The sequence below is a fragment of the Pimephales promelas genome, chromosome 5 (assembly GCF_988280905.1).
Source record: "Pimephales promelas chromosome 5, fPimPro1.hap1.1, whole genome shotgun sequence".
Classification (NCBI taxonomy): domain Eukaryota; kingdom Metazoa; phylum Chordata; class Actinopteri; order Cypriniformes; family Leuciscidae; genus Pimephales; species Pimephales promelas.
In genome coordinates this window covers 21,367,507-21,395,408 of record NC_142773.1, presented here as the reverse complement: position 1 = coordinate 21,395,408, position 27,902 = coordinate 21,367,507, and the positions used below count along the sequence as shown (strand labels likewise).

Genomic DNA, 27,902 nt, shown 5'->3' with positions numbered 1-27,902 from the left:
CGTTAAAATTTAAAAGTAAACCCACATTGTTCTTAAGGGGGGCATCTTCCCCCATCCAACCCCTATATTTTTTACACAATAGCAGGGCAGATTGTCACTGTATGACTTAAATTGTCACAATGGGGGCTTAAACTGCATACTTTTCTGCAAAATTTGCTAAATTAAAACAATAAAATGAATTATGAACTTTATGAAGTAGGCTATGAAGTACTTTTTCGTTAGGCTATATATAGCATACATATAGCCTATAACTGCCAGTGTTTTATACAACAATACTTTTTAATTCATTTTGTTGAACTGAAAGGTGGAGCAACTTGTGTTTTACTGACTTAATCAGAACACTTTCTCTAACAAATTAACCACTCTGAGATAGGCTAATTAATCTGTCAGTAGGTAATAACAATAATTAATAATAATAATAATAATAATATAAAATCCCAGAATAATTTAAATTATCAGGAACTCAGCACATCAACACACACACACACACACACACACACACACACACACACACACACACACACACACACACACACACACACACACACACACACACACACACACACGCACACAAAAAGTTTTCTTTTTTATCTAAATAAAAACTATTTAATTTCTTGCCGTTATTAAACACAAGACAAGACTAATCTAATCCAAAAACAATATTTAAATTTCTGAGAATGACGTAAACTGCCCTCCCTCGGCGTCATCAGCAGTCTCTCAGTTGCCAATTATGATTGATTCAGAGGAGACTGCCCCTCGAGTCAATCTACAGTAGCCTACACTAAACACAGGACGGAATTCAAGAGCATTGTCCTTCTTTACTGACTTGAACCGCAGCCAAATGTGGTGACTGTCATCTCCGAAATAATCTCGCGTCATAAATAAACTCCCAGCGATGCTCGCGCTACACCGACAGCAGACTCTCTCAACATCCGGAGAACACAGGTGAGCATGAACTCAACACACACGCCTACAAAAGAGATCCTGTGAAAACAATAGCCTTTATAAAGCATTTTTTTACAGTGTGCGAAAGTCAGATGTTCTTTCACTGAAAATGCTCTTTGGAATAGTCTGGCTATTCTCGATTTATTATGCCGAAGAACATGATCATATGCTGTCATTAAAGAAAAATAGGCTACTAAATAAAATAAATACCAAATATATTCTCAAACTTTCTTTGTAATAAAAGCTTTGTGTTAAATAGAAAAAAAGTGTGAACATTTGTATAGGCTATTGTAGCATACTGTAGCCTACTCGTATCGTATATTATTCAGATTCCTGGGAATTTCCCTCAATGAAGCTGCACGTCCAACTCGCTGCGGTGTCTCTCTGGGTCTTCGTCTCGCTGTCTGAGTCCGCTCCAGGACACACAGACACGCAGCTGCCAGTTCTGATGCGTTTGGAGTACTTCATTAAACAGAATAACGGCGCTCACAGTCCGCGCGCGCCCGACCGGAGAACCCCGTCCCGCGCCGAGCCTCTTCAGCTGCAGCGGCTGTTAGGAGGTAAGGTCGGTAGTGTCGGTAACGGCGGGATCATGAACAGATTCGTGGAACGTGAGCGCCGGTGTTGTGCCGAATTTCGACCCCCGCCAAATTATTACCCCCCTAGTATTGGTAGGTTTAGGATTAGTTGTGGGGGAGGGGTTAAGATTAGGGGCGGGGTTGGGATTAGGCAATCAGGTACTGACTTCAACGAGGGGGGTAATAATTTGGCAGGGGGTCGAAATTAGGCACAACACCGGTCTGAGGATCCACCAATCTCGCTGGATCTGACTTTTCACCTGTTGCGCGAGGTGCTGCAGATGGCGCGAGCCGAACAACTGGCCCAGCGCGCGAGCAACAACCGCAAAATTTTGGACGATTTAGGAAAATAAAAATGAACTACTCAAAATGTTTTTGATTCAATTTCTTAAGTAATATAACACATTATGGTTTACTTCTGTGAATAATTTGTGTTTGCCTTCTTTTTATCCAGTTTGGCCTTTTCCTACCCTTTTAATGTATAATTTTCCTATCTTATAATGTATTATGTATTCCCACAGAAACAGCCAATATTAACATGTTAACAAAAGAGAATGTTAATACACTTATTCATAATCTTTATTTTGCATTTTTAGTCAGCTACTTCAGTAAAGATTGTCATCATTTAATATTTAACAGTTGTGGTTTTTACCTTTTCAAATTCCTATCCATTCAATGTTATGATTGTCAAAGTAACAAAATATTAGTTATGAAGAACAACAGGATTTTCTGGAAGGTCACTGGGATGTTGCAGGGTTACCAACTGATTTTATTTTGGCACATTTAACCAGGAAAAAGAGAAAACATGGCGTGGTTCATCCTCAGATGTCTGGCTGGGACCGGCAGTTACCTAAATGTATGGGGAAGACAGAGAAAGAGAGATGGATAGATAGATAAATAGAAACAGACAGAAACAAAAGTGGTTTGATGGTGATTTGTGGTCAGAAAAAAAATCTACAGCATACGTGGTCATGATGAAAGAATGTCGAAATGACTGGAAGGGTCAGGCTCAGATGACTAGTAGCTAAGATTTTGAAGATACCAGTCTGTTTCTTATATGTTTTAATCACAGGGACATTCATGATAGTAATTTCTTGGTAGAAATGAAGTTGACAACGTTGGTTAAAAATGTACACTTACACACAAACTGACCACCAACCACAACTTTCAGACGCCATTTTTCTTTTTCTAGCTCAACTGTAACAAAATGGAAAGCACAGACAGCGAAGGATATATCTACGTTGCCTTAAAAAATCGACCAGATGAAGCCATTTCAGGAGACGGAGTGAAGCTAACATTGGATTCTGACGTGCATTGATGCCTTCCTACCTCGGAATGCAGCATTTTTAAATATCCAGACACAGATATGAAATCAATGCATGTTCAAAATGATAATTTTGCAATATGATTAGCTGATAAGGTATCCCAAGATCCCAACACACCAGCTTACAAGGATCAATTTAGGATCAATCCTAAAAAAATAATCTTAAATAATCAAGGCATCACAAATATGGATGAGGTTAAAAGAGGGAGAAAACCTTACCTGAGCTGGTGCATCTATAGACGGGTTGTGACTGGAGTCTGGAGTGGGCGTTAATAAGGGCGTGTTCTCTGCCGGGTTGATTTTCACTGATTGGTTGGGTTTTGGTGACATTTGGGAGGAGTCTATTGGCATTGGTGGGGGGTTCGGTACAGTTGTTGGTCTATGCGGTATCTCAGGACTAATAGTACCAGCTAATTCTTCATCATCATCATTCTCTTCATTGTCATCACCATCTAAGTAAGAGAAAAATACCTCATAAAGAGACAGATCCCAATAAAACCTTACCTGACATCTTAGGTTAGGATTAGAGTGAGTTTACCCCTGATAAAGTCTATGCTGAGTATTGCTCTTCGTTCAGGCTGGAAGTTTGCAGTGAAATGATCCATATTCTCATATCCACGCTCTACCTTTTCTAAATGAGACACATTCCTGCCTTCTGCAATTCTGACATGAAAGAGACAGAATGAATTAGATGGCACAAAACATGAGTGTCTGACAGTTTAAATATTTTTAGAATCAGTAAAATGGTGATTATTTGAATCTTACTTCTGTAGTAGAGGCTTCGTATTCTGTTATAGAGATATTTAGATTAGAGACTTCATACTACATTGGCTTAGGAAAAATGCTTTATTCTCTAATGTATACCAAATTATAGATGTTTTTTTTTTAAGAAAATAAAAAAAGCATGAAATAAATAACTTTGTAGACCTGCAGGAAGATGGCCATCTCAGATTCCTCCATTGTCTGAACTCCTGTCTCCACTAGTTTGGCTGCGTTATCCAAGTGATCTCTGTACCTGCACAGGTGATGACTGTGATTAGCAGATTGTAAACATAACATACACACCCATAATATGGGAAAATAGAGAAATTATTATGTAAAGAACATTATTTGAAGTTGAGCAGATAAACTTCAACAAAATAATGATGGATATTTGATGAGCATCTATTATTTATCTACCATTTAAAATTATGGGTGTGTTGTTTTTGAAATAAGTATTTTATGCTCACCAAGGATCAATCAAAAACACAGAAAAAAAAGGTCAAATGTTTTTTTTCATAATCATTTGTCACCAATTACAGACATGATTACCTATCATCACTAATGTGACCTTCTATATTACTCTTTACTTTTGTGTAGTGTGTATATGTGCATGTACTTGCGCTGTAGGCTATTGATGTAATCGAGTTTCTCCTGCTGTTCTGCAGTGATCTTCAGTGTGAGTTCTCCTCTGCGCTCTTCCAAAAGAGCGTACAGACGATCAAACCACTCACATACACGAGACTTCTGCCTACGCCCATTTTCCTACACACAAACACATATGCACATAGGACCGTAATGTAAGAAATCCTGGTTATGTTGCCATGGAATTGGTCAAAATGTTTTGCTCTGTCATTGATAATGATAATAGACACAGACACTGACCTCCACAGATCTGCAGCTTTCCTCTAGCTGACTGATGATGCCCTGAATTCTGTCATTGTTGCCAACCAACAAAGCAACACCATCAGACAACTCTGTCTGCACACACAATCACAGAAATATAAAAGATCAATCATCATGAGATAAAGAATACAGTAGTGCATGCACATAGATGATAAGAAAAGCAGAAAATAGACTAAAAAAGTCTCACTTTCTGTGTCTCGTAGACTGATTTGAGAGGAGCAACCTCACAGGCCTGATGACTCCCAAACACTTTACATAAGGAACAAGTGGGGACAGAGCAGGTCACGCAGTATATATTAATCTTCTCTTCTTGATGCTCCTCACACATCAACTCATCATTCTTCACCTCTGGCGCAGGCTTACTGCTGCTGACAGAGAATCAGAGAGATTTGACTTCAATTGTATATAATTATACCCAGGGTAGACGTAGCTAGAGGATTCGGGGCCCCGTGAAAAAAAATTGATGTGAGCCCCCACCCCCAATATCATATACTGTACAATGGATGAGCATGGAGGCCCACATTTATCAGAAGATGGTGATGTTGTTGTAAAACGTTTATTTTAAAAAGTTAAATGTTTATATAAAAATTACAATTAATAAAAACTAACAAAAGTAAGAAATGTTTAAATAATAATAAAATCAATTTTTAAAAAGTAACAGCAAAAGAATATTTTTTTCCCCATCAGTCTGTTATAATTCATAATCAAAAAGTAAACATTTAGAAATTGACAAGAATGGAGTCGAAATAAAAAAATAAATAAAACCATTTATTGCCTTTATTTTTTAATAAAAATAAAATATGGAAGTGGTAATATTATTACAGTAAATAAAGCGAATACATTTATTCATCCAAGTGCAGTGTGTTGTACTCGGGACATTCTACAAGAAACGTACATTTTCATTCTTAATGAACGAGTCATTGAGTCATTCATTTGAATCTTTGACTCTGGCGATTAGTTCAAATCAGTAATGAATGGGCGAGTGTTGCTGTGAGGTGTGCTGTTGTTTGGAACTATTTTCACTGCTGAAACAGAACAAAAACAGTCATTGCATCTAAAAATGTAAGTAACTTAATATGAACTTAAACTATTTGTCTATATTGAACTTATGAAATCAAAATCTCGGTTTCAATTGTGATGGCATTCAGGAAAATAGGCTATATTGTTTGTTAACTATAAATTAATATGTTATACAAAGTTATTGTAAATAACTGCACAAGCCTCAACAGCACAACTTTGTTACCGTCCGGACGTGTGACTCTGTATAAGAACCTAGGAATTCACTCGGCTAGCTGCCCTGATTGTTGCCTCGTGCTAGGTTATAAATATAAAACATCACTAAAGACCAATAATTTTCACAATCATTTTTAATGTTAAAAAACATTTGTCGGAGATCCCCCAAAAAATCTAAAAATAAATTCTTATGGGGGAACCCTAATGCCTTATAGCTAATGGCTTATTATTTTTTTTAATTAAATAAACAACTTACAATTTATTTCAATATAAAAAAAATTAATTGAACAATTCATTAAATTTCTATTTAACAATAACATGGCCAGACACAATAACAATTTAATAACTAAAATGACACAAACACAGACAGGAGTGAAAACAATTCCCACATATGCTACGTGAATGCGGGTGTAGTAACCAGAACAAAGATTAAATTCAAGATAATTCGTTTCTATTCCTAATCCTCCACAAGCTTTGCCCAAATGTCTTTTTGGTTCTGATGGTGATGGGTGGTTACAGGCTAAGGAGGTGGAATGAAACAAATGACATCATCAAATATATACCAGATCATGTCTTCTCTGGTGGGCGAGAAGAATTGGTTCACTCCCACTAACTGGAGCAAATTAACTGCAATCTATATGAATTGGAATAATTAGTAATCGTTACTAAAAGCGAATATAAATGACAGTTTTATCTTATTTATGTATTGAAATATCATTACTAAGTGCAACCCTTAAAAGCAGTGCTACATAGGCCTAGGAAAAAAGTCAAACAGTAAAAGTCTAACTGCTGTTACTCATGTTGATGTGTTTTCAAGTGTGAGTGTGTGTGTCTGTGTTGGGGGTTGGAGGGGACTGATAAACACAGAAGGTGTGTCTGAAATAGCTGCTGTCACATTTGCCTACTTATAAATATAGTCCAGCACACACACAATTGACCATGTGCTAGAATAATAGAATAGAATAGAATAGAATAGAATAGAATAGAATAGAATAGAATAGAATAGAATAGAGAGGAAAGTGTACCTGCTAGATTCTTGTTTGTACATATCTATGATGTTCTCCACCAGCAGGTTCCTCTGCAGGCCATAAACCCCGTGTCTATCCAGAACCACTTCATGCCTACAGGATGGGCAGCGGAACCGGCCGCCTGAGCCCAATGAAGAACCTCCTCGTGTGGGCAAGTAGGGGTTTGAGGCCTGAAATATACACACAAATATTTTTTTGTTATATACAAATTATTATTTTCAAAAATTCAAAAACAAAATTCAAAACTTTCAAAAATTATTTCAAAATGTCCTTACAAGGGATTACATGCAAATAAATAAAAACATCTAAACACATTGACAGAAGAAATATTATGATGGTAAAGATAAAAAGCAAATAATAATAGCTGTAACAATAATAACATCTTTTTCAGCATTGTAATTCAATAATATAACTTACTCAAAATTATTCTGTCTAGCTTAGAACCAAATCCAGCTTATTTCTTATTACACTTTTCTTTTAAATGTAATTAAAAATATACATTTTAACTATAGGCCTACATTTGCTCCCAATCCTGATATTTGTATGACTCATCAAAATGTTACCACTTTAATCAATTTTCTTGTCATAAACCTTATACTTGAACAAAGTTATAAAAATAAAATCGACCCATTTTGCCCATTTTTTTAAAAAATTATGGTGTTATGAAATATTATGTTCCAAAACACTATTGTTATAAACATTGTTAACAAAGTTTAATTTTACGCATTGGTAGTACCTGAAAGACGTCATTGGCACATTTGCGGCAGAGGTTGTGTTGGCACGGTAAGATTACCACCGGCTTGGTGAAGATCTCAAGGCAAATGGGGCATATCAGCTGCCTCTCCAAACTCTCCATGGTCTCGCGCGTTCTAGGGCACCAATAATCCAAACCCACGCTCATCACGCGGAGCGCACGCGCTTGGCAAACACACTCCTTGTTCTTGTTTTGTTAACTCTTGTTTTGTTTATTTTTGTATTTCCTTTCAAAAGAAATCCAGTTGTAATATTGTCTCTCCGTGTGAAACTCGTAGGCCGCTCCGTCACCTTCCTCCACGCGCTTGTCTGGTCTGTTTTTAGCATGGGTACGTAAAGGTTGCCATGATTACGTGACCATATATGAAAACTGCACTGCGCGAGACCGGCCAGCTGTCTACCCCCCCTCAAGTTCGCAAACCTCTCTTATCACACCCCTGGAAACCAGCTGCGGCGTGAGAATACCACTAAATGGTCATCCAGACTAATTGTATCTTTTCCCTTAAATGTTAGGCCTACTGTAAGTCCAATTAACAAGAAAGTCTCATTAGTCTTTCTTTAGATTTTCTTCTTACTGTAAAATTGGAGTTAAGTCTACTATGATGATGTAAAGAAGATCCACTGACAAAGTATCCTGGCACTTCCATGTTTTTGTGCCATGTCACATTGAAGTGGCATGTGAATAACACAGTAGCCTACATAAATATGATAATAATTGGAACACCAAATTTTAAATATGTGGAGACTTGACTGACTTTCTGTTCTTATGGTCTCTCTTGTGCTTAAACTCTTATGCTCAATATTGTTTTTGCAGATAGATAGATGAAAAACAGTGCAAGAGCGCCATCTATTTGTTACAACTGCATTTTCACAATCTCTAAACTTGTGGAACTTTTTATTGTTTCTAGATAATATTAAACACATCTCTCTTATCACAAGACCATGAATATAACAGCATTTGTGTCTACTCACTGCGAAATCTTAGAATTTTCTTTGGCTCAGGATTAGTTCTGTCTGGATCGGATGAAGAATCCAGTGACCATTCTGTGGACGCAGTTACTGTATGAACTGTATCACAGGCTGCTGGGATCAGGACGATCAGAAGGGAGTCTACAGCTGCCCTCAGTGCAGGCAGACCTTCACTACAAGACCTGTTTTAGGGAAAAACACCATGCTGGCTGAAGTGGTGAAGAAACTCAAGATGACAAAACTACATGCTCGTCCTGAATGTTACGCTGAACCTGGAGGTGTGGAGTGTGACATCTGTACTGGGAGAAAATACACTTTTACAGTGACTGTAACAATTATCACCCTTTGAAACATTTTTATTCTTTGCTCAGGAAAAAAAAAAACACACCTTTGCATAGCCTTTTGATAATCACTTCACCACACATAGCAGCATGCGAGAGATCATGCACAGACAGTTTATATTAGTGTTTGTGTGTTGGGGAGAAAAATAAATCACCAGGTGTAATTCCAACAGTTCTTGAAAACAGATTGATTCTCTCCATACAAAATAAATATCTTTCTTCTTTCAAATGTAGGCTACTCTTTCTTCTCTCAGTCTGTGACTCAGTGTGTATGAATGCCAGCAAGCCCTACTGCTCCACACATAAAGGTCTCTCTGTTTGTCTGTTCTGTGGTTTATTGTTCAATGCTGCCATTGAAAAAAAAAAAAAAAACTGTCTTTCACCATCCGCTAACACTCCTGTCTGCAGACTACCCACTAGAGGGCCTCAGCTAACTTTTTGAAGATGACAAGCAATTATTTTATGTTAAAATATTTTTTATTTATGATTTAAAAATTTATAAATATCAACATACTCAACCTAGACCGCTTAGATCACAGCATAAACAGCTTCTACTAAAACCTATAGCCTAGTTAGAACAAAACAAGAGGAAGCCATAGGAGGAAGCTGCTTTACTCTGGAATATTCCATCTCTGGAATCAGCTTCCAGATAACATTAAAAACGCTCCAACCATTACAATTTTTAAAATAGAATAAAGACTAAGTTTTTTTTCAGATGCCTTTTCCAGTTAATTCGTGACAAATAAATGTATTTACATTATTTAATTTTCTTTTTAATGTATTTTTGATAAATGTGTATTTATTTCTGTTGTGTGGCTACAATATTATACTGTGTGAAGCGCATTGTATTGCGGCTGTGTATGAAATGCGCTATACAAATAAAATTGCCTTGCCTTGCCTTGCCTAAATCAAACAACCCATTCAAAATCAAGTTTATATTTTCATTTGGTCCCAGAAGAACATTTTGTTTATTAAAGAACATTAAGCTCTTATGGAATCATGAAATTTATAGGTAAGCTCAGTAAAAAATATTTTAACCACTCCAGATTTTGGTTGATAGGATTATGATTGCAGCAAAAGCACAAGAGTAATCATCTTAACCATGTAAAGATCTCCAAAATTGTCTTGGAAAATGGATGGCCTTGAAGTCAATATTTAGCCTATGCATACAGAATTTTTATTTTTATTTCCATGTTAAAAGAATGTATATTACCAGAGTACTAATGTAGCCTACACATAGTAGCCTACATGTTTAATCATAAATTAGTCTAGTCTTTATTTATTGTTTATATAATACACATTTATTTTCATCGTGCAAACTGAGCATATCACTTTTGTATCCAATTGGTATCCAATCAAGTTAACTTGTTGCACTATTTTTATTTTAATTCAATCATTTATATTGTGTGTGTGTGTGTGTGTGTGTGTGTGTGTGTGTGTGTGTGTGTGTGTGTGTGTGTGTGTGTGTGTGTGTGTGTGTGTGTGTGTGTGTGTGTGTGTGTGTGTGTGTGTGTGTGTGTGTGTTAGCAGGACCGAGTCAAATAGATTCTGTCATGATTTTGTCTAAAAAAAAATATGTCAATGCAATATATTAGGCCTATAAATGCTGCTTTATTGATAAACATGGCTCTGTGTGTGTTAACAGGCTTAAAATGGCCCAAGTAGCATTGTAAAGCAAAAAAAAAAAAAGGCAGACTGTTGCTTAATTTTCTTTTCAGCGACCTCCACTGGGCGTGACTTTCTGAACACTCGCCTTGTTCGCGTATTATCTCCTCATTACATGTCATGATCTCTCAGTGGACTCTGATGTTTAATTTGTGCGATGCTGATAAGCACTCTCTCACTTTTAAAGTGACCGTCGCAAAACCTGGACGTATTATAAATCGCGTGTAGTGCTTTGTAAACCGGACCTCTCTTGTATGTTTTTCACTCAGACTGGCTTTGATCATGTTGGATTATTTATTGACGATCTTTCTGGGCTTTATCTCCGTGCTTCTGTGTTGCGCGTTCTGTGGACGGAGGCGGTGAGTTTTCTGACTGTATCATTTTGCTGCTGTTGAGAATGTAACATGAATCCGATTTGTATTCATTTGGAGTGTGTTCTTATCACATTTAGGCAGACTTTATTTTTTTTTTAATCAAAGTGACTCTTTAATAAATACGGACATCTCTCTAGACAGAAGGCAGTTATATTAGGCAAAGAGATGTCTGCTAAGTGCATTAATAATTCACAGCAGGCTGGTGTTTACTCAGTTCACCTCATGAAATTTAACCTTCCAGTGATGGGTATGTTCTACTCATGGAGGAGAATCGGTTCTTTCGAACTATTCTAGCCTGTTCAGTGATTCTATTTCGTCATCGCGTTGCTCCTGACATGCCCCTGTTTAGGTTAGACCTGTAGGTGTAGCAATGTAGGCTGCATGCATTCACTAAAATATCCCAATAAAGACATATGTAGAGAGAGACAAAAATTTTCTTACATTGTATTTTTAAAGATGTATAATTTGTTCCAATTCTACGGAAGAGGATTAGGGCCAAAGAAAAAAAAATTCGAGATTAAAGTCATTATAATGCGAAATTAAACGTAAAATTTCGAGAAAGGAAGTCGAAATACAATCTTGAGAACTCATTACATTTTGAGTAAAAAGTCGTTGTAAAAAAAAGTCGTAAACATGGCAGACTTGGATCACTAGTCAAGTAACTAGTCAGTAACAAAGAAATACAATCAACTTTAGTAGTAATATTGCATTAAAAGTGTCACTGAATTTGCCCGTGCAGAACTTTACTGATAAAAGACATTTGAGCCGTCACTTAAACAACGAACAGCACTGGCCCAAATGCACTCTGGCATATGGACAGCTATGATCAATTAAAACCGTATGTACGGGCATTGCCATTAATGGCTGTATAGATGGTTGAGGACTGTCGCATTAGGACTGGGAACCATTCCTGGTTTGTCCAGAGCGGAGCCACAAGGAGCACAGGGCATCTGTTTTCCCTGATTCGTTCCAACACTTGAGACAGGAGCGAGACTGGGGGAAAAGCATATAGCGGGCAACTGGGCCAGGAGTGGGCCAGTGCATACTTGCTCTTTGAGAAGAATTTTGGGCAGTGAGCGTTCTCCTGGGAGTCTGGGACGCGAAAAGGTTCACCTGTGCTCTGCCGAACTTCTCCCACAGCAGGAGGATTGTCTGACCAAGCCCAGACCAGGATGTGTTCCATCAGTCTGAAAAGGTTTCGAGACATGATGCTGCCATGGCGATTTATATAGGATACCACTGACATGTTGTCCGAGTGGACTAAGACGTTGTGGTCCCTTATTCGGGGACAAAGGCACCTTTGCGCGTTGTCGACTGCCAAGATTTGCAGACAGTTTATATGAAGGAGCTTATCTCGTTATGACTATTGGCCGAAGAACGGTCTCCCCTCGTGCAATGCTCCCCATCCCGAGGTGGAGGCGTCCGTGGACACCACCTGCACACTCCAGGTTTACACCAGGGGTGCGTTTCCCGAAAGCATCGTTAGCCAACTATGGTCGAAAGTTGGTCACAATTTCCATTGAACTCTATTGGTAACGACGGAACTTGCGACCATAGTTGGCTAACGATGCTTTCAGGAACCGCACCCTAGACTGGTACCAGTCTGTCGCTTTCCAAGGTTTCCTGATTGACCCTGAGGCGAAGCAGACCAGAAGCCCAAGCTCGAGGTGGTACTCCAGCTTTGAGCCAAAACTGCAGTGGGCATGCGAAGCAAGCCCAGCTGAAGTGCTGATGATGCTGAGGCCATCATGCCCAGCATTTTCTGAAACCTCCTGAGTGAGACTATAGCATCGCGGCGGAAGGTTTTTGTGACGCGCTGAATGTCTATTCTGTGCTCTGGCAACAGCCGCGCTGTCATAGACTCTGCTCTGTGCCCAGGAAAATTATTTTCTGACTGGGGACCAACGAGCTTTTCGCCCAATTGACTGTGAGACCCAGTTTCTCGAAGTGTTCCCCTCCCCCCATCCTTTTCTGGTCAGCATTGAAAAGTAGACCATGGGAAATATACATCAGCAAAAGATCACTGAGGTCATTAAACAGTATTCTCAATTAATGCATCCTGGCTTTGTCATTTAAAAGAATACTAGCAGAAAAACTGATAAGCAATTAAGGATTTTGTTCAGCACGATTATGTCACCACTTTACCACAGCAACATTATTAAGAGAACAGAGTTGTAGAGTTTGTTTGAGGTTGTATGTTTGTCTAAGAGAATTTTATGTTGACAATGGCAGTCTCTCAGGCATTGTTAACTGTTACATTGGGTGTGCACGTTACAGGAAGGACGGAGAGCCCCCGCTGATTAAAAGCTGGATTCCATTCCTAGGGAAAGCTCTAGAATTCAGAAAAAACTCCCTACAGTTTCTTACACAACTACAGCGAGAACATGGGGATGTTTTCACAGTGCTTATTGCAGGTATAGTTGACACACCCTATAAATACTTATACAAATAAGGTCATTTTTTCAAATGAAGACGTATTCTGATGTTAAAAAAATTAAGATTTTGTCATATTTTGCTAACTTTTAGTTTTAGTTTTCCTTTAGCTCTTTCTCTCAGACACAGTCATTGCGCAACACATGCTTGCACATAGTTATGCTAATAAAAAAAGATATGGTGAAAGATGTCATAATAGCATTTTGGATAGCTGAAAAATAACGTGGATTTATTTACCATAAACATTTTTATGTTAATGTTAATAAAAAAAAGATGTTTAGTAGATGTTTCTGTGATGGAATGACATCTACCTATGTTTGTGTGTTTCTTTAGGGAGATACATAACATTCATAATGAACCCTCTCCTGTACCCATCCGTGATCAAACACGGAAAACAGTTGGATTTCCACACATTTTCAGACAGCGCAGCATCCAGGACGTTCGGTTTCCCAGCGGTACGGAGTGGCCACTTTCCTGGAATGAGTGACAGCATCCAGAGGAGCTACACCCTGCTGCAGGGGCCTGCTCTCGACCCGCTCGCGTTCAGCATGATGGAAAACCTGCAGAAGGTCCTACGACACCGTTTTCTGTCCAGTGAAGAGCCTGGGCCTGATGGCGATTGGAAAGAGGTGGAACTATATGAGTTCTGTAAAAGCATAATGTTTCAGACCACATTTAACACGCTATATGGACATTCGTCACATCTGCGTCTGGATCAGCTGCGAGAGGACTTTGAGAAGTTTGATGCCATTTTCCCTTTACTAATGGCCCGTGTGCCCATTGGCTTGCTTGGAAAAACCAAAGAAATTCGAGAAAAGCTGACAAGATTTTTCTACCCTCATAAAATGGCAGAATGGAATTCTCCATGCGAGTTCATACAGACCCGAATGGCCCTGTTCCAGCAGTATGATAATCTTCAGGACAAGGATAAAGCAGGTGACTCACATGAACACACACACAAGCAAACTTACAGTACACACACACAGATACAGTCTGAGATCCTTCTTTTGGAGCCCCTATATGACTGTGGAGTGTTTTATTGATGATAAATGTCTTGCCTCCAGAAGGATATTAATATTCCCATGATGATGGCATGCAGAAGCCTAGTCTTTGGTTTTTGCACTGAAGTTTAATGCAATTTAAATACTAAATAAATGGAAAACAATTCTCACAAAAGGTGTGTTTACATAGACTTTTTTAATGACTCAGAGACAACAAAATATGTATCTAAAATATATATTTTATTATCAGTGTTACAGTTGAAAATGTTTCAAAACCATGGTTTTAAACAGTAGGAAGTAGCGATATACACGCCAAACCACTTATTTCAAACAAAATTTCGAAAGGTTTTGAAAGTCCATGAAACAGTGTTTCAAAATTGCCTATCACTAGAACTCCATCACTAGACCTATCAGTGTTGTGATAGTGGTTATCTGTGCATGCCATGCAGTGAAGGGTAGTTGGGGTTTTAGCATAATTTGAGCAATGGATGAAAAAAATTGGATGTTATTGTCAGTCTGAGATATGGAAACATAATCTGTTGCATTGACAAACTGTTTTAGAGATTTCAGTGTTTTCCCATTCAAGTAGAAAGGACTTATACTTGCATGTACTGACTCGTCTTAAAGGGATAGTTCACCCAAAAATGAAAATTCTGTTCCAAAGTTATTCCAAACCTGTATGATTTTTCTTCTTCTTCTGCTGAAAACAAAAGAAGGTATTTTGAAAAATGTCGGTAACTAAATTAAAGGAGCTGTATGTAAGAAATCTATTTCAAATAATCATAAAATGGCCCTGATATGTCACTAGACATTAAGAAATCATGTTCATTTCAAATACTTATATCACTGACAACAGCAGTCCGGCCAGGATATTGTCATTTAAAAAGTGAAGTTGCAGCCCTCAACTGTCATGTTGTGTTTTGGTCTGATGCTCCACCCTCCACCGATCTACCAATCACAAAGTCAGTAGTGTTGCAGCATTCAGGTTGCCTGTTCTGCTCTAGTTACCACAGCTGCAGCTACAAACGTGTGGGATAAAAAAAAAATGTGGATCCTGCTGCCTATCTGGCAACCTCGAGTCAGGGAGAAGGGGATACACCGCTCTACGGTAATTTGAAACTTATTGCAGTACCAGTTTTGGCCACAATCTTACATACAACTTGAGGGTGAGTAAATGAAGACAGAATTTATCATTTTGGGTGAACTATCCCTTTAAAGGGGCTGTTGACCACAGCTTCTTTTCAGTATGCTGGAATGCTGGAAGCAGTTTTGACTGTACAAATAAAGAATTGACTCAGTGAAAGCTCATCATGACTGTGGTGTATTGATTTGGTGGTTTCTAGACACACACACTATCTTACTTTCTCTGTCCATAGCACATCATTTTGCCATGCTGTGGGCATCAGTGGGAAACACCATACCAGCAGCATTCTGGTGTCTTTACCACCTCATCACCTGCCCAGAAGCCCTTGCAACAGTACGAGCAGAGATTGTTAATGTGATTGGAGAGAAGAACATGCAGTTGATCTTCAAAGAGGACATCACAATTACACGACAACAGCTGGAACAAATGGTTTACCTGGGTAACAAACACATTTTTTACACAGTAACCCATCACGCATAATAATACTGGGGGGAAGGACACAAAAAATATGATAGTTTCAGAGACAACATGCATTTTTTTAATCTTGCGTTGTTTTCAAGAGTCAATTCAGTGGTTGTCACTTCAATTAATAACTCTTGTGTAGGTAAAAAAAAATTATAATAGTGCTATAATTTAAGAGTTACTATGCCAGCTTTCAGTGATTCAGACTGTTTTTTTTTCTCTGTGCAGAGAGTTCAGTAAATGAGAGTTTACGTCTCTCATCTGTATCGATGAACATCCGTGTTGTTCAGGAAGATTTTTGCTTGCGTCTGGATGCCCAGAATTCAATCAGCCTGCGGAAAGATGACATCATTGCTCTTTACCCACAAAGCACACACCTTGACCCGGAAATATATGAACAGCCTCAGGTAATGCATACTATACTTACAGCTCTCAGCTAGATTAGTGATTCTCAACCAATATGACTTAAAATAAGACATAGCATGCATTAAAATGAGTCAAAACAACAAATAAACAAGGTATTTCTTATTTGAATGTAACCTTAACCTTTAGCCAAGCTTTTTAAATCACTTCAAACTTTAGGCTTGGCTTTCTCAAGCCAATGTAAGGTTTGTCTACAAACTACCTAGCTAGTTTTAATTTAACCAGTGGCGTGCAGTGGTGTTTTAAAAGTTATCACAGTTTTTCTTAACATTATTATATATCAAATATAAATTCATGTTTTAAGTAACATGTATATATGAAGAGTTCAGATGCAAAAGCCTCTAAGTGCCATTTGAAATTTTCTTCTAGAATGATAATTTTTATCAAGCTTGTATATTTAAGTTCAGTGATTTCACTTAAATGGCAATGATAATTACCTATTAATTGTTATTTAAAGTGAAATTACTGAACTTAAATATACAAGTTTGATAAAAATCATCATTAAAGAAGAAAATTTCAAATGGCATTTAGAGGCTTTTGCATCTGAACTCTTCATATGTATATAAAACTTTAAAACTCCAGGGGGTATACATACGGTACATACATAAAGTCAAACCAAAAATTATTCAAACACTAGAAATAATTTTTGATATTTTTTTACTAGTGGGTGCAGGACACTATTGTACTATTTATGTAACTGAGCATAGCAAAATAAAGTTAACTGTGACATATTATACCCAAAAACGTTTTATACAGTGTCACACATACCGGTAAAATTTATAAAAACTTAAAATTATTTCAGACACTTTGACTTGACCATGTTTTGCTTACGTGTTTTTTTTTTTTCTTTTCTTTAATTGCTAATGCAACTTTTTTAGACCACAGACTGAACAAAATTAAGCATTGGTGGGTAATGGGTTGACCTAAATTGCTGTTATCTAATTGTGTACTTAAATTTAACAGCTAAAAGCTATTCAACCCAATTCATTTGTGAGACAGTCTATATATATGTATTACTCTTTATTGTTAGAAAATTTACTGAGATGTCTTGTGTCTGTGGGTTTCTTGTAGCGCTTCCAATTTGACCGTTTCGTGGAGGACGGGAAGGAGAAAACTGATTTTTATAAATGCGGCCAGAAGGTTCGATACTATCGAATGCCTTTCGGCTCGGGAGCCACACAGTGTCCGGGACGATTTTTTGCAATGAATGAGCTGAAGCAGTTTGTGTGCGTTAATCTACTCATGTGTGAAATGCAGTTGCTGGACAACAAGCAGAAGGCTATGCTAGACAACAGCCGTGCTGGTCTGGGCATCATGCCACCGGCCAATCAAATCACTTGCCGATTCAGAACCAGAAAACCACAAGACAGCACGGTGGAGAGGGAGGAATGAACTAAATCAATAGAGAGGGACTGTAATTTGTTCTTTTCATGGGTATTTTACCTTCATTTTCCACAGGGTTAATTAAAAGATTTTGTAAATAATGCAAGCTGCAGTATCTACACATAACACTGCTATGGAAAAATCTCTTTTAGTGAGATTTAAATTAACTAAGCATGCCGTATACAGCACAATTTTAAATCAGGGTTTGATGCCCTTCAGTGAACAGCCTTCTATATATAGGCTACTACTGCATGAAATAAAGGCAGCTTTTCAAACATCTTACCTCTCGCACAGGGCCTCGCACCCCACCTACGACGCCATTGGATTGGTCTTATATCTCTCACGGAGGAGCGGAAATTTTCTTAAAACGCACATCAACCGATAATTTGTTTACCGTTCATGTAAACTCTACATTCAGATTCACCAATCGGAATGAATTCAGTTAGATTGAAACAAAAGGTGTGCATGTAAAAAATGAATGGGGACTGCAGAAAACAAAAACTGAATCCAGGCCATTTTGTTCGATCTTGACGGCCAGACATGTCCGGGAAAAAGAGGATACTACTCAGCTTTCTCCACAGAACAAGAGCCTGCTAGCTTAGCTTAGCTTCCAAAAAAAGATGGCGGACACTATGCGTACATTCTCTGAGTGAGATCCCACCCTCTATGGGTGGGTTGAGAACATGCTGGACAGCCCCTACTACTTGCTGTAGTCTTTAGCCTCTGATTTTTGCGTCATCAGAAGATTTTTTTCCAGACAAAAAATACATAAATCTCTCATCTCAGAGGGATATGAGGGTGGAAATACTACAGGTTTTCTACTAATACAAGGCTTAATGGTAAATCCCAAATCCCTTTGTGTTTTAGAATAGGGTTTCCCTTTAAGCCAAGGCTTAAAGGGAACTCTACTCCATTCAGACCACAGGTCATTTCGCTGTGAGCTATTCCCTCGTCAGAAGACGAAAGAGATGCGAATCTTAGAGCTCATTCCTCAAGAGGCTTGCCCTCGTCATGGGCATGGCCGAGTGGAATACCAATTGAAGATATTTGTGCGGCAGAACCTAGAAGTTCCCGCTTTAAAAGCAAGGGTTCTTTTCGGATAAAAAGGTATAAGGTGTCAAAAGCACAATTCTCCACAATAAGGCCCAACGTCTGTCTGGTACTGGTACACAGCACAACCAATGAGCGCTCTAGATGCTCAGCTATATGTTTTCGTAAACACCCAATTTTAAATTATAACTTCTTGCTATCCTGTATTCTGCTTCAGCTCTCTTACACTTGGTAAACTGTATGTATGTATGTGTATTTTAGAGTAGTTGTCTGGTCTAGTTAGTTAATACAGTCTTTTTCATATCAAAGTAAAGTTGTCCGTGTCTCAAGCTCATATCTGGAGTCACTAATCATATATCTTGACTACTTCCTCTTGGTAGTACTTAAAGGTGCTCTAAACGATGTCACACATTTTTTAGGCCCAAACATTTTTGTCACATACAGCAAACATCTCCTCACTATCCACTAGCTGCCTGTCCCCTAGACACACTGTAAAAAAACGCGGTCTATGCAGACAACCCAGGCTCCACAAACGGCAACAAAAACAAACTGCGGCAACCCGCTCCACGAAACATGACAAACTGTTCCAGGGGTTTGGGGGGTCAGTGCAGATGAGGAGGAGGGAGGGTCTATCTAGCCTCCATTTTGTTTGAAAATACTTTAAATGTCAACAAGAAGTCACGTCACCCGACATCGCTTAGAGCACCTTTAATAAGAAAGACATTTCCCATGCCCCGGAAATTTACATTTTTATTAATTAATTATTAACCAATATTGAGTGTTCACGGGATGAACCGAGTATTTGGTTGTAATGTCAAGTTATCCCTATTAACTGATCAAAATATCCATAATTATAACAAGTTATGATTGATGATTAATATTTCAAAGATCTAATTTGCTACACCATCTAATCATTTCTAAGTGTGAACTTGTGAAATATAATCTATAGGAATGGTTTCTCAGTAACCCAACCCAATAATATCAATAGATTCTACTCTATAAACTCAAATACAAGATCAAATACAGTTTTGACACAGAAATCAGACAAAGGCATCATGGGACACTTAATACTTTACTGGAATGTTGGAGGTACAGCATGTGCAAAATGAACAATGTAATTCACTTCAATAGCTACTGAACAACACAGTGTAACAAACAAATAAAAAAAAATCTCCACATTCTCAATGTGGCTCAAGTTTCTCTTTTATACTGAAATTGTAACAGTCAACACTTATAATTTTTTTCTCCCACAAGCAACAAAGAAGATGACAATTATTCGTGCATATTAAGGTGCCAATTTTTCACAGACTAAATTATATCTCGCGCATCTCAACAGGTGGACACCAGGTAAACAAGACTGATGGGCCTTCAGTCAACGAAAAACGTTAGCAGAGGTTTTTGTGGAGTGACATTCTTTACATTATTATTGCGTAGGTCAGAAGCCAATGTCCAGTTGTATCTTGTGCTCAAAAACAGCGATGACAAGCATGATGCCATAACCCAGGAGCATCCCAGCATTCTGCAGGAGGAAGAAGCCATAGTGACTGAAGCCTGCTTCACTAGCATCATTGTGTAGCATCTCAGGTACCTACAAAACAAGCAAAAAAAGAACAATTTTAGAGATCACCGTTTCATTTAGATAAACACAATCACAAGCATATGCTGGAAATAACCATATTTTGATCCACACTGAAATTATTCTTAGAAATGCATAGTTGGATACACTGTATGTTGAAGATACTGAGGATTAGCGGTATTTTAGTATTTATAACTACATTAGTATTTCATTCATATTTTGAATTGGCTTTTGTTGTATTTTCTGTTTCCATTTTAATATTACTTTAGGTTTAATTTATTTTTATTTCAGTTATAGGGTATATTTACATGATAGCAATGCACTAAAAACGGAAACGTTTCTCTTTTACGTTTTTCACGTACAGACGGCAATGTTGTAAAAAAGATCCTTGTTCACACGTATCCACAAAAAACGACTGAAACATTTTCATGCCAGGCCAGTAGTTGGCGATGTCACTTTTTAAAGAAACACTTTGTGCTTATTGACCTATTTCTCCAGAGAAACAAGCACAAAGCCATCTTTAGAATTTTGTAGTCCTCCGTTTTTGCGTATACCTGTATATTTCTATGACATTGTTGTTGAAGCATAATTAGCTGGTGAAGTGGATTTACTTATTATAAAGTAAACAAGTTATCATGAGCAATGATCATTGATTCGCACTCAGAATTAGGCGATTTTTATTATTATTTTACACAAGTGGAAAAGTACACAAACGTTTTGGCTCGCATATATCATATCTCCACCCACTATTTAAACAGTTACAATTATATTGACGTCACCGTCTATGAGCAAGTTAAATCGATGCTAAATATTAAACGTTTAAAATCTAAAATCACAAAGCATCAACATACAATTATAATTCATCAACAATTAACCATTTACAATATAATCTTTCCAGACACACAATATTAACCAATTAACCAATATTTTGTTATTTCTGCTTTATTTCAATTAACAACGTTTTTCTTTTTAGTTAAGGATAACCCAGCTGAGGATGTAGTATTTCTAGTGGACAGCCTTTTGAATCTGTCCACCTCAATTACAGCATCTCTTTTTCTGTGTTACTCACCATGTCCACGAGAGCGACGTACAAGAATAACCCAGCCGTGAGAGCAAAGATCCACATGGCAACGTTCTCGGCATAATGTCCGATCAGAATGCCTGTGATCATGCCCAGATATCCCATCAGGGCTGACAACAGATTGTATAAAATGGCCTGTCGTACTGACATACCCGCCTTTAGCAAGACTGCAAAATCTCCTGCATAAAAAATGATGATGAGACAGGTGAGCGAGAACAGAAAAAAACTTTCATAGTAATGCAATAATAGACAACAACCTTACTTATGGTTACTTAATTATTCTGACACATATTTAATGTCAAAAAATAACTGCCAGCATGATGAAAGAAACAATGTCTTACCCAGCTCATGAGGAAGCTCGTGGCAGAACACAGCAACTGAGGTACTAAGACCGCTAGACAAACCTTCAGTGAATGCCGCCCCTGAAATACAAAATGGCACATCATCTGTAAATGCAGTTTCCAAAGCACGGATGCTAAAAGCCTTAGTATGCAAAGTTCATCACTCAAAAAAAAAGTTCATATTCAATTTTAAAAGTACATTTTGTTATATGCACTGTAACATACATTCACACAAACGTACATTATAAAGGCCTGTTTGCTAGGTGATTTGCTAAATCTGCAAAAACAGATGGTTTATCCCAAGACTGTCTAATAGAGACTGTATAGACATAAACTTGTGTACACTTTTATTGTAAGTCCAAGTTAATTTATGTGTGTGTGTGCACATGTGTGAAACTAACCTATGGCAAGTCCGTCACTGAAGTTGTGAAGTCCGTCTCCCATGATGACCATCCAGGCGAGTGTGGCCACCCCGGCCTGCTGGAAGTGCTGTAGTGAATAGGAATGTGTGTGTCTGTGTGAGTGTGTGTGTGGGTGGTGGTTCTGGGAGTGGTGGTGATGCAGTATGTGGTGGTAGTCATGGTGATGATGATGCTGCTCATCTGACTGGCCAACAGTGTCATGGAAGTGGGAGTGGCATTTGTTCTCACAGTCCAAGTCGGAGTAGAGCTCCGCCCCCAACATCACCTCTTCTTCCTCTGCCACGCCACGCCCACATGCACTTCCACCATTCGTTTCAACAGCTGATGTTATAGAAATCCCATGTAAGTTTCATTTTGACCTCATAAACATTAACAAGGATAAAAAAGTTGCACATAGTTACATACAATCAAGTGTTTTGACATCATTTTCTTGTAATGATGGCATTTTCTCAGATTCCAAAACTTCTGTGATGAGATCAACCCTCTTCTGCACCTACAAAAAGATAATATACTCAAGGAACAACTCCATGCAACATCCATGTTGTTATGTTACAATGTTCAGGGAATTAATACTATGACTTTTTAGCCTAACGTCGTCATACTCAGATTCTAGTCTGAATATGAGTCTGATGCTGCTCCATTGGGCTGTGATTATGGGGCGTTTCAAACGAACCAGGAAAGAAAATGCCTCTGCACTCAATTGGATGGACCAACAATGTGTGATGGCTGAATCTACACATCTCAATTCTCCAGCGGCAGCCATACTTTGTTGTAAATTAATTTAACCGAATTCAACATTGGTGATGTGGATGATTACGTTACGGTTGATCATCTGTCCATCATCGTATAAAGCCCTCCCTGACAATTTGATTGGTCCGAACAGCTCTGTTTCGAGTATAGTTGCTCCACAACAGATTAAGTCCAGAACGAAATTCCCATCATCAAATGTTGTGGGCGGGGCTAAGTTCGGCTGGCATCCAGGCTAATGACTTTCAGCAGAATGGCTAAAATAATGTGTAGCACATGACTTTAACATGAAATACGAGATCTTAACCTTGTATTTTGTGTGTTTGTACATTTTGCTGACCTTCTGTTTTTTGTCTTTGTACATTTTGCCGAGGGTCAGGAAGTGTTCAATGAGAAACATGATGTAGACTCCACTCAGAGCTGTGAGCCCCGTCCACACAGGCCGAAGGGAATCCTCTTCCATCTCTTCACCGTGTTGATGGTGCTCCGAGTGGCTATGCTGGTGATGACCCAGAGACTGACAGACACCAATCAGAAGTCAATGAGAAATCTCACAAAATGTGTATTCACTACAAAAGTGTGGGGTCAGTAAGATTTCTTAATTCTAAAATTCAGCAAGGATACATTAAATTGATTAAAAGAGACCGTAAAGACATTTTCAAATGTTACAAAGATTTCTATTTCAAATAAATGCTGCTCTTTCTATTTATCTATGAATTCTGAAAAAAAGTTTAATGGTTTCCACAAAATATAAAGCAGCACAACAGTTTTCAGCATTGCTAATAGTAAGAAATGTTTCTTGAACAACAAACCATCATATTAGAACGATCTGAAGGATCATGTGACACTGAAGACTGGAGTAATAATGCTGAAAATACAGATCAGCCATCACATGAATAAAGTACAATTTAAAACATTAACATAGAAAACAGTTATTTTGAATTGTAATAATATTTCAAAATATTACTATTAATTTATTTTTGATCAAATCAGTTTTGTAGTGTAGTGAGCATAAAATAGTTATTTTAAAAACATTACAAAATCTTACGGACCCCGAACATTTAAGTGGTAGTGTATGTGGCAGTGTATTTTGTAAATGACGATCATATCATATCAGTATCAAGTAGAACCATAGACCAAAAATATAAGAGCTCAAAAACAACAGTACAAAATTCAAATGCCAGTTTGTGTCTTGATGACAGTATTTGTACTTACATGTGGTATGAGGTGAAGGAAAGCGTCTCCGCTGAGAGTTCCCACTGCAAGGGCCACCAGGAAACTCAGCAGGAAATTGAAGCAAACTCTGTTCATGAGTGGAATCAAAACCACACCAACTAATGCCAGTAAACTGATCAAAGTGATGGAGAGAAACCCTCCTACCCATGCTGTAAAACAAACATACACACTTATTAGAAGTATGTTTTTTTTTTGTACTGTTTTTCCTTTGATTTTACATTTAGATTACCTCTGCCGCCATCTAAAGCGCACTTAAAGTTCAACTTTATAAAAACGAATACTTTATTAACACTAGCAAATCTCATAATGAATTATGTTGTGAATTCATTTGGAATATTTTATACTAATTAATTGTATATTTTTTGCGTTTAGTTTTTTATTTATTTGGTCAAATAGAATTTGAATATGGGCCATGTATAGGTCATCAACCACAAAATGAAAATGATCAACTTATCACTCCCAAGTTTGTGTATTATAAACCAAAAGGACTTCCACAGATATAATGCAATGGTTTCAGTGGCTGAACTTACTCACTCGGGAGGCTGGCCGTTTATCTAACATAAATGTGATTTGTATAAATGGACAACAACAAATATAATGAACATGCAACTTAGCCTTGTTATATACGTATATCTATAAACCATAAATAACAATACTTACCAATGCTAATTGAAGCATTCCTTGGGCTTTTTCCATCTGTGTGATTATGCAAATGATGGTGATGATGATGGTGGTGGTTGTGGTGATGATGGGAATGATCTGGCAGGAGGGGAAGCAAATTGTTATATAGTTGATTTGCAGAATCTGTAACAACTGTGACTCAAAAATACAACTGTATGTAAATTACAGGCACAAAAGCTCACCTGGATGGTCATCCTTGTGCACGAGGCAAGACTTGGAATCGATCTGCATGAGAAGGGCAGGGCACAGGTAACTGAAGTCCTTGACAGAGAGACCCATTTCCTTTGTCATGCCATGTGACTGCAGGATTGTGGAGGCATTTTGACACTGAAAGAGGAAAGGCAGGACTTATTTGAAAGGAATATGTCAGGGATTTTAAAGGCAGCACGGCGATCCATGGAAAAGTTTAAAGAAAAACAGTGTAAGAAATGTAAACATAAATAAATAAAAAAAGGTTCAATCAAAATATTGATTAAAATAAAATTCAATAAATCAATTTTAAAATACATCAATTAAAATATATAATAAAAATTAAACGAGTAAATAATGCAACTGTTTGTGTACCTCTAGACTGGTATGGCTGTGTCCATGCTCATGGTCATCGTGCACATGGGTGGCTGTGTCCTCAGGATGGTGGGTGTGGTTAGAGTGTGTTAAATTGGGCTGGGCGTGGTTATAGGAGTCGTGGTCTTGCGTTAAATCATAGTCAGCGCTACGATTCGACCGCCGTGATTTTGTGACGTAGGATGGCGTAGTCAAATGTGTAGTCGGTTCCTGATTCATCTTCATGTAGAGATTGTGGTGAGCATCCGACTGGCTTTTCTTCCCAGAGGCAGGATCAGGCTGCACTTTTGGGATGGGGTCAGTCTTCTCCACATTATGATCAATACCCCCCTTCTTGGTGACAGGATGCGTGTGTGTGGTGAGTTTGTCCACATGAGCGTGCTCATGAGCATGCGAGTGTGTATGATTATGTTCGTTTTCATGATGATGCACCATCACTTTCCGGATGCGGTCTAGCCCCACCCCCTTTAGTAGGTTGAACAGGCCTTCTAAGGAGATACTCCCGTTCTGGCCATACTTGTCAAACAGAGCATGTAGGTGGCGCTGCTGTGCCTGTTCTGCTACTCGACCATCAGTCTCAATGGGCATAGATGTGCAGTCTGAACCTGCCCCCACTAAACACGCCCACAGTATTGTCAGTGACACCACTAGAAAGAGGCGTGGCCACCAGTCAATCATACTGGCATCCTAAAACAGAAAAAATAATCTGGTTGTCACAATGCTGCAACAGAACAATGTCAACATTACAATTCTGAAACAGAGAATGAAAACAAAAGCAAAACATAAACCTATATTCTCAACTTCCATTTACAGTGTGTGAAAATTGAAAGACTCATTTTAAGGACCGAAAACAAGTAGTTAAAATTTTTTTGAACTGCAATTAAGTGAAAAAAAATGCAATAGATTTCTAAACTACTGAATCTCATGCACAAACAAATCATGAGTCATAAATAACATTTATGCCAAAATGTATTCTAAATTTCCAGAACAAAATATAGAAGCAGATATCACACATATGCAAAACACATATTAGATACCCATGTAAACGTGTTAAAAATAATTTTACATAGATATTTCATCTTAAATGCAAAGGAAGGAGGGCTGTAAAAGGAAAGGTTGCACAGAATGTATATTGATATTATAGGTGGGCGTGTTTATGCAAATTGATACGCTTGGGTTGGCATCTTATTTAAATACTCAAAATTCATTAAAATCATAACGAGGTTAAGAACCAATTTAAATTTAAAAAATAAACACACAATTATTGATAAATGACTTTTGTTAGATACAGGAGACACTGAGGTAGAATAGCCCAAAATCATTTTAAGAGAAAATACATATGGATTTAAAACTAGCTACAAAAACATCAAACAGGTCTCACATAAAAAACGTGGGATTTATGAACGTAAAACTGTCACGTTTTTAGTAATAGTGGGACACCGCATAAAATATGCCATAGCAAACGACTCCATATGCTTCTGAAAAGTGTTCAACTGTAAGACTTCTAAGAAAAAGTAATGCACACGGGAATCTGGTGAATTTTACACAAATGCACTTCATCCTGTTTTTTTCTGTATTATTAAACACGCCGCGCATCATTAATAACACACTGCGTCTGCGACAACAATATTCATAACAAATAACAATGTCAATGACTTTGACAATAACAATTACGTTTTTTACTGGATTGCAGGGGCGATTTATATTTTGACATCTATGAAGCCACGATGTATGCCAGTAACAGATGCAACACTGAAGTGGAAGAACAACAGGCGTTACGCGGCCTAGTTGGTCCTGTCCTGCATCGTGCACAACGAATTTCTCCCGTCCTAACTGTATTTTTACACTCGTAACGCACTGACCATAAGTAACACTATTTCCTGCTTACCGGGAGTCCACACGAGCACCACGCTCGAAAGTAAGCGCGTTCTAGACGGCGATTCTGCACACAACACCACAAGCACCTCAACTCAACCAGACCGTGTGCAAAAACACGTCATCGTAAAACCGGAAACAGAGCGAGTATCTTTTGTTTCAAGAGCGGAGCGCGCGGCGTGGACACATCTCTTCTCTGCCATTCCCGATCTAACGGCGAGTCGGCAACTAATAAAACAAACAGCAGTCTTACCGATTTGATGTGACTGTATACCTCTGCGGATAAAAAAACGGGACGCTCCGTGTCCGTGATAGAGCCTGATAATTTTAGGGAAGAGTCAGAAGCTGATGTCATTGGTTTAGGTGTAGTCACATGACCACCCTGTTTGATTCATCTAAACATCCACATTCCGCAGAATCCGCACTAAACAACATTTATGGTAAATAATTGTAAAGGGAATTTTTATTTACTTTATTCATGTGAATTATTCTTAAAAAACGACCCTATTAGACTAGTGGTTTAAAAGGCCACATAGCCATATCCATTCCAGATGCAGATAAAGTTGTTACATGTTTTACGGAACAAATTGGATCATGTGGATAAACAT

The 27,902-nt window shown here is 38.0% G+C and overlaps 4 protein-coding genes across 6 annotated transcripts; 2 read left to right on the top strand and 2 right to left on the bottom strand.

Moving 5' to 3' along the window:
* Window positions 1-739: 739 nt before the first annotated feature.
* On the top strand, window positions 740-1,849 carry crha (corticotropin releasing hormone a). The gene is made up of 2 exons (XM_039654770.2): window positions 740-945; window positions 1,275-1,849. The coding sequence occupies exon 2, from the start codon at window positions 1,295-1,297 to the stop codon at window positions 1,730-1,732; it is 438 nt and encodes a 145-aa protein (XP_039510704.2). The 5' UTR covers window positions 740-945; window positions 1,275-1,294; the 3' UTR covers window positions 1,733-1,849.
* Window positions 1,850-2,084: 235 nt separating this feature from the next.
* trim55a (tripartite motif containing 55a) lies at window positions 2,085-8,052 on the bottom strand. 2 transcript variants are annotated; one of them, XM_039654767.2, is made up of 10 exons: window positions 7,510-8,052; window positions 6,771-6,943; window positions 4,700-4,880; window positions 4,492-4,587; window positions 4,226-4,371; window positions 3,775-3,862; window positions 3,613-3,635; window positions 3,386-3,510; window positions 3,067-3,299; window positions 2,085-2,373 (listed from the first exon to the last, which is right to left on the bottom strand). In XM_039654767.2, the coding sequence occupies exons 1-10, from the start codon at window positions 7,672-7,674 to the stop codon at window positions 2,293-2,295; spliced, it is 1,311 nt and encodes a 436-aa protein (XP_039510701.1). In that variant the 5' UTR covers window positions 7,675-8,052; the 3' UTR covers window positions 2,085-2,292. The 2 variants fall into 2 exon arrangements, with proteins under 2 accessions (XP_039510701.1, XP_039510702.1); XM_039654768.2 differs by having other exon boundaries at window positions 4,700-4,877; window positions 7,510-8,050.
* A 2,580-nt stretch (window positions 8,053-10,632) lies between these two features.
* On the top strand, window positions 10,633-17,879 carry cyp7b1 (cytochrome P450 family 7 subfamily B member 1). The gene is made up of 6 exons (XM_039654765.2): window positions 10,633-10,860; window positions 13,153-13,289; window positions 13,642-14,244; window positions 15,686-15,892; window positions 16,144-16,322; window positions 17,410-17,879. Exons 1-6 carry the CDS (start codon window positions 10,784-10,786, stop codon window positions 17,728-17,730), a joined length of 1,524 nt encoding a protein of 507 aa, XP_039510699.1. The 5' UTR covers window positions 10,633-10,783; the 3' UTR covers window positions 17,731-17,879.
* A 1,945-nt stretch (window positions 17,880-19,824) lies between these two features.
* slc39a6 (solute carrier family 39 member 6) lies at window positions 19,825-27,664 on the bottom strand. 2 transcript variants are annotated; one of them, XM_039654772.2, is made up of 11 exons: window positions 27,548-27,664; window positions 25,420-26,106; window positions 25,038-25,182; window positions 24,835-24,933; window positions 24,154-24,323; window positions 23,279-23,455; window positions 22,597-22,684; window positions 22,171-22,512; window positions 21,770-21,850; window positions 21,417-21,607; window positions 19,825-20,359 (listed from the first exon to the last, which is right to left on the bottom strand). In XM_039654772.2, the coding sequence occupies exons 1-11, from the start codon at window positions 27,647-27,649 to the stop codon at window positions 20,207-20,209; spliced, it is 2,235 nt and encodes a 744-aa protein (XP_039510706.2). In that variant the 5' UTR covers window positions 27,650-27,664; the 3' UTR covers window positions 19,825-20,206. The 2 variants fall into 2 exon arrangements, with proteins under 2 accessions (XP_039510706.2, XP_039510705.2); XM_039654771.2 differs by having other exon boundaries at window positions 27,308-27,607.
* Window positions 27,665-27,902: the final 238 nt, after the last annotated feature.